The sequence below is a fragment of the Carex rostrata genome, chromosome 18, assembly GCF_964058835.1.
Source record: "Carex rostrata chromosome 18, lpCarRost1.2, whole genome shotgun sequence".
Classification (NCBI taxonomy): domain Eukaryota; kingdom Viridiplantae; phylum Streptophyta; class Magnoliopsida; order Poales; family Cyperaceae; genus Carex; species Carex rostrata.
In genome coordinates this window covers 2,598,620-2,604,466 of record NC_135935.1, presented here as the reverse complement: position 1 = coordinate 2,604,466, position 5,847 = coordinate 2,598,620, and the positions used below count along the sequence as shown (strand labels likewise).

Here is a 5,847-nt window from a genome sequence, read left to right as displayed (position 1 = left end):
ACTTATTTATCGCAGAATATCAAGAATTACCTAGAGAGAATCCTAGGACGGGAAGATGGACTGAGGAAATTAAGATATAATAATTTAATATGAAAATGTTCCATGTGCTCGGAGATGTGTCCTCCCAAAAGGAACTGGTAACAGGAGTTGATACCGCAAGGACATTACCTGAAAAATAATCAATAAAATTGACACTACTTTTTTCTTCTTAAAATTGAACTATAAAAGTTTTAACCTAATAAGACCAAATTTAAAATGAAAATATTGCTGAACTAAGATTCAATGGAAGTATTGATAGCAAACCTTCGGGCTTCATGTGTATTCCTTTTAAAACAAGTATAAAAAAATCTAGGAGGCATACAATTGCCACCAATTGTCAAATCAGATCGTAGCAGATAGTGTACCTGCTGTTAACAGAAGATGTGAAAAACCAAAATTACTCACAAATCGAATATGAGAACTTATCCATAATAAACCTCAAGGTAAACAAAACAAAAAAAATCATATGTCAAAGCAACGCAGAAGGTTAACTGAAGTGAGAAATGTCAACGTCCTCAGGGATCTTGAATGTCGCTGCTGCACCAAACTTCTTGCTGCCTCCTTCCCACTCTTCATCACCACTGTTGGCATCATCCCCATTATGGCTGCCCTCCCCATAATGGCTGCTGCCTGGTGTCAGTGGATCATTAACACTCTTGGCTTTGCAATGGCCGTGGGCCAGCACGTTGACTTGTCCCCGGTGGGATATCTCCACCACCACTGTGTCATCGTCAGCTGGCAGAGGTTGCTTCCATGGCTCCCCGTCTACCCTCATGTATGTGTGTGCTGCCTCTCCTTTGTGGAACTCAAACCGAATCCTATGTGCCTGTGTTGAACATTATCTTTTCAGTCTATCAGAAAGATGGGAAACATGATTCACATTTGATTTAATAAATTTGTTTGTTAGTTTGTTTGTTTGCTTGTATGTGAGAAACCTGGGCAAGGCGAGTCCCATGGCCATTCGGGGCAAGTAAAATAAGCCCATGCCAAGCATCACGGAAGCCTACAACTTCTAGAAGCCCATCATCCACAAATGGTCGTGTGTAGTCTTTCTGCATGAATATACTTATGTAAAATAAATAAAAAATATGTAGTACAAACAAAAAAGGAGGCAGAGCGAGAGAGATGAAAAGGCAACAGACATTCCGAAAACTCAGCTTGCTTGGAACACCCCATGGATTGAACCCACCAGAAAAGCTTGGCAAGTTCAGGCATATGATTGACTGAATGCTGCATATCATATAAACAAACTTTTTATTAATCAACTTTTTTACTCTAGGAAAACTAAGCTCGTGATAGAACATAGAAATTAAACTTTAGTCGATAGTGGAGTATATAAGAATTGGATTGCGGTCCATTGTATTCTTATCCTTAATTAATTAATAAAAAATATTAAAGTCAAAATACCATGATGAAAGTATAATTCATCGATATTAATATACAACTGGATACTACCAAATATGAATATGAAATTATGAATGCAAATTTGTTTTGGATCTCAAAATGGTAAAATTCTGGAACAATTTTTTTGGCTAGAAGCTATACAAAGGTTAAAATGTTATCTCTATCCCAATGTCCGAATCAATCTAAATAAGGTAGAAAGTTAGAATATAAATCTATACATAGATTGATGGACATATAGATAGCCCATCAATCAAAGTATCATTTGGTGATGCATCAAGAGCCAGTAATTTGAGAGTACTGAAAATTCAAATCACTTATAACAACACTAAAAATGCACCAAATCTCATCGGTATTTTTGGTGATATATTCACAATAAATATCACCCCACAATTTTGAATTTTAAATTTGGACTTCCTTGTTCTTCCTTTCTATGACCACTATCAGAATTGACAAAATAATCCATTATCAAGTAAAACTTCCCAATTAAAAAATCCTCATCCTCATATCCATATTGGATCCCGGACACTAATGTATCAGTATTCATATTTGTATTAAATCTATCAGCATTCACATCCCTTCCTGTACTTAACTGGAATAGGAACTATGTCCATATTCTGATTTTTTTTCCACATAAAGATTCACTAGCCAGAGTAGACAACACCTGATCTGTTACTCAAGACCCAAAATACATAACAAAACTGACTTTAAGTTCCCTATAATTGCGAAGTAATAAAATTGAACTACTTGAAGGGTATTTTTCAGAAAAATAAAAAAAAAATATAACAATGCAACTGTCCTGTTCACCTGCGAGGAACATGAAGCTCTTCCCAATGGCCATTTTTCATGATCTTCACTTTAGCTAATTGAGATATATTTCTGCATTTTATACAATAAATGAATAGAAATTTCATCCAGATAGACTCAATTCAATGACTTACTATTTGCAATTATGATATGAGGATTACCTTGAAGGATGGCCAACATTAGCAAAGAATTGTGAAACTCCAAGCTTGGCATAAGTTTGCTATATTAAATGAAACCTTAATCAATTAACTCTATACATTTCTCATGTCAGACTTTAGATAAATAAAACTTCACCTACCTGGTTTGTTAGCTGGTTCTTGAATTTTTCAGGATGAAGCTTTCGTTCACTATGAAATGCATATGATACTTGGGCATCCGTTCCTACAACAGCAAATGTGAAACTTATCAAGGCCAGATGCCAAAACTTGGTCCAAATAATTATGCAAGGTTTGCAAATTATATTCCCAGATTTTGGTACCTACAGGTCCAGTTTGGTACAGGCACATACTGCTCAGTGCTGACCAAGCATGTGAAGACCATAGAGGATCTTTCTTGTTTCATTTTTATAAATGCTTATTAAGATTATATGGAGGATCTTTCTTGTTTCATTTTTACTCAAATCTGACAAATGCCACCGAGTCAGGTATGAACTCCCCAATACTGGCAAGCATTGCACTATATTCTAATCCTGGGATACAATTATAGTAATCAGATGTTTGTAATTAAAGGCTTACCCATACTGAAATAGTTCCAAAAGCCTCCACGGAATGTGTGATAACCCTCCTGCAGATAAAGAAATGAGAATGTTTAAAATTAATCCAAGCATACATTAATAAGATAACATGGCATAAGGGAAAGAAAATGTACCACATTAAGAGAGTCAGAGGTAGAAACCCGCTTAAATGCATGTATTGCATGTGGTAACTCAAGGGGTGCAATTGGATCACAAGCACCATTATCTGGAATTCTCATCCTCATCATAATATGCCAGCTGAAGTCATCAATAAAGGAAACAAAATAGAAGGTAAAGAACTTTTATTGAAGTTCATATGTTAAAGGATGGTACATGATTTTTCTTCCTTTCATAACATAATTAAATGACCAACCTATCGACTTTCATTACTTTAGCTTCCTTAAGAAGACCAAGGAAACCTTTTACAGTTTGTTGGTCCGTTCCAGGATTTCTTTTGCCCTGCAAGATAGCATGCCCCTTGTTAATACATAAGAAATATAACTTGTATGAAAATACAAACTTTTCTAGGAGAGCTGACTGATACCCATCCAAAAGAGAAGGGGAGATTGTTTCCTGTTCCAAGAGGAACTGTAGCAACGGGAGGTAAAGGCTCAAGCTTAAGATCACTGACAACTCCAAGAAGCCAACTTGCGGTACCATCACCTCCTGCAACCTAATTTACATGGATGTCTGTAAACACAAAAGCATGTTTGCCATGAAGTTGAGGTAATTAATGATTCTTTTAACTTACAATCAGCCTCAAGTTTTTCTGTATATATTCAGCCAGGCGATCACCACGATTTTTCAGCCTCTCCAAGTTTGCATATATTCTACTAAGAACCTTATCTGGTCCTTCTTCACCTAGATCAAAAACCTAAAGAGAGAAAGAGACAAAAATAAAAATAAAAAACCAGAAGGGACTTTTGTTTCTTACAAGCTACTTGAATAAATGTACTCTGAGACTATTCCAAAAGAAGAACAAAATTTAAATAATTACCTGAGAAGGAAAGTACATTACAATAGTTCACTTGCCAGGGCTGGCTGCCTCTGGCTGCCTGGTACAGATATATGGTATAACCACTATTTTGATTCCGACCTTTCTTTAAACTGTTAGTTTTGAACATAAATTGGAGCATCTGCATGCCCTATTTCATCATTTCAAACAATAAATTACCCCAATCCTGAGCAAAACATTTTTAGCAGTTGTGTCCAGAATTTGTCATTACCCATACCAGAACTTACGAGCCTGGCACATACTGAAACTGGCATTACAGCAACACTTATTAATTAGGTACCTGTAGCTTATTGAGTAGTTGCCTGTAGGTCTTGATCAAGTCACCTCCAAGCTGGCCGCCACTTCTAGAGTTGATAAAAACTAAAACAGGATAAGTTGGTTCTTCAGCATGATCCTCAACTCCTGAATCAGGTAAGAAAATATAATCCGGGATGTAGAATTCCTTGTTTTCTTCATATGTCTTGCTACCATTATTCTCCATGTCTGTTACCATCCTATGTATAAAAACATGATATCGACATACATTAAACAGTAATTCCAATACAAGCTCATTTCAAAAAACTCCTATCAAAATATCATCCAAAATCACCACTGTTCATAACAATGCAACGAACGGCAGACAAAATATGATCAAATGGTCAAGAATGAGTCAACAAAGCTCAATCATCAGTGCCTGGGTTAATGTATCAGGAAATTACTTCAAAACAAAAAAATCGGGTCAGGAAATTAAACAAAACCCAATATGAACTTTTTACTCTCCATCAAACTAAAAAATATTAAGAAAAATACAATTCCGTAACATAATAAAAGAACCGAAGGCGAATCCTTAAGTGCAACTAATTAAGATCGTTTTCGACAAATAGAGAAGGAGATAGAAAGTCGAAACTTAAAATTAATAGAAATATCATTGAAATTTTGCTAGTTGTAAGCTCTCCGGCATTGACAAATTAAGCACAAAGACGAAGTTGAAGAACTACAACAAAAAGTACACTTAAGATCCAATTCATTCGAGGAATTCTCCCTTGCAAATTCAAAATCGTAAAGAAATCGAATCGATGGCAGTATTTACCTCGGGATTCCGCTAAATCTCGCCCTCGGAGAATAAATAAACAAGATCGAAATCTCGAACAACAAGTCAGCGATCTCCTCCTCCTTCCCTTTTCTCTTTTTATTCTAATCTTCTTTTTGTACGTACACTGTCGCCTTGTGCAGTTGTGCCTGATAGGAAATTGGAATCGGTTTTTAATTATTTAATAGACAAAAAGCGCCAATGGGCCAGCAGCCAGCTCTGTTGGAATCGTTGAGTTCTGAGTCTTTGACAGTTTTGGGTATCCAATTGCGTATCCTCTGAGATATCTCAACTTTTAAGTGACCGACGTGTACGGTGCCTATTCGGGGATAGCGCAGGAGCCAGTGTTTGTGTCTTTTAGATTCGTGCAGACCATATTTGAACGGTTCAAATTTTCCATAAAAACTCCCAAAGTTTGAGATATCTTAGAGAATGCGAATTCCAAATAATCGGGCTTTAGTGGGATTTTGGAAAGGATAGAATCCGAATTTAAAAAATAAAATCTTACATATTCAAAACAAATCAAATTACTTAACATATTCACAAAAATAAATCCAATATTTTTTTAACATATTAAAAATAAATCTAACATTTTCAAAATAAATCTAACTTATTCAAAATAAATATAACATTTTCAAAAATAAATCTAACTTATTCAAAATAAATCTAACATTTTCAAAAATAAATATAATCTATTTAAAAATAAATCTAACATATTTAAAAATAAATCTAACATTTAAAATAAAAATAAATCTGAATTTGAAAAATAAAATCTAACATATT

The 5,847-nt window shown here is 35.0% G+C and overlaps 1 protein-coding gene across 5 annotated transcripts; it reads right to left on the bottom strand.

Moving 5' to 3' along the window:
- Positions 1–295: 295 nt before the first annotated feature.
- On the bottom strand, positions 296–5,238 carry LOC144569153 (diacylglycerol kinase 1-like). Of its 5 annotated transcripts, none has more exons than XM_078319354.1 (14): positions 5,065–5,238; positions 4,276–4,489; positions 3,732–3,854; positions 3,525–3,653; positions 3,354–3,439; positions 3,115–3,238; positions 2,982–3,030; positions 2,546–2,628; positions 2,409–2,467; positions 2,248–2,319; positions 1,182–1,269; positions 975–1,091; positions 532–865; positions 296–407 (listed from the first exon to the last, which is right to left on the bottom strand). In XM_078319354.1, the coding sequence occupies exons 2-14, from the start codon at positions 4,486–4,488 to the stop codon at positions 382–384; spliced, it is 1,503 nt and encodes a 500-aa protein (XP_078175480.1). In that variant the 5' UTR covers position 4,489; positions 5,065–5,238; the 3' UTR covers positions 296–381. The 5 variants fall into 5 exon arrangements, with proteins under 5 accessions (XP_078175480.1, XP_078175481.1, XP_078175485.1 ...); XM_078319355.1 differs by having other exon boundaries at positions 296–404; XM_078319359.1 differs by having other exon boundaries at positions 4,276–4,478; positions 5,065–5,220.
- Between the last annotated feature and the right edge of the window lie 609 nt (positions 5,239–5,847).

Bases quoted from the DNA above. Each gene is read 5' to 3' on its own strand.
- LOC144569153 (XM_078319354.1), bottom strand. From the start codon at position 4,488: ATGGTAACAGACATGGAGAATAATGGTAGCAAGACATATGAAGAAAAC. The intron at 3,855-4,275 runs GTACCTAATTAA...TTCTCTCTTTAG, and splicing joins AACTACTCAATAAGCTACAG to GTTTTTGATCTAGGTGAAGA. The intron at 2,629-2,981 runs GTAAGCCTTTAA...TTGCTGTTGTAG, and splicing joins TTGGAACTATTTCAGTATGG to GAACGGATGCCCAAGTATCA.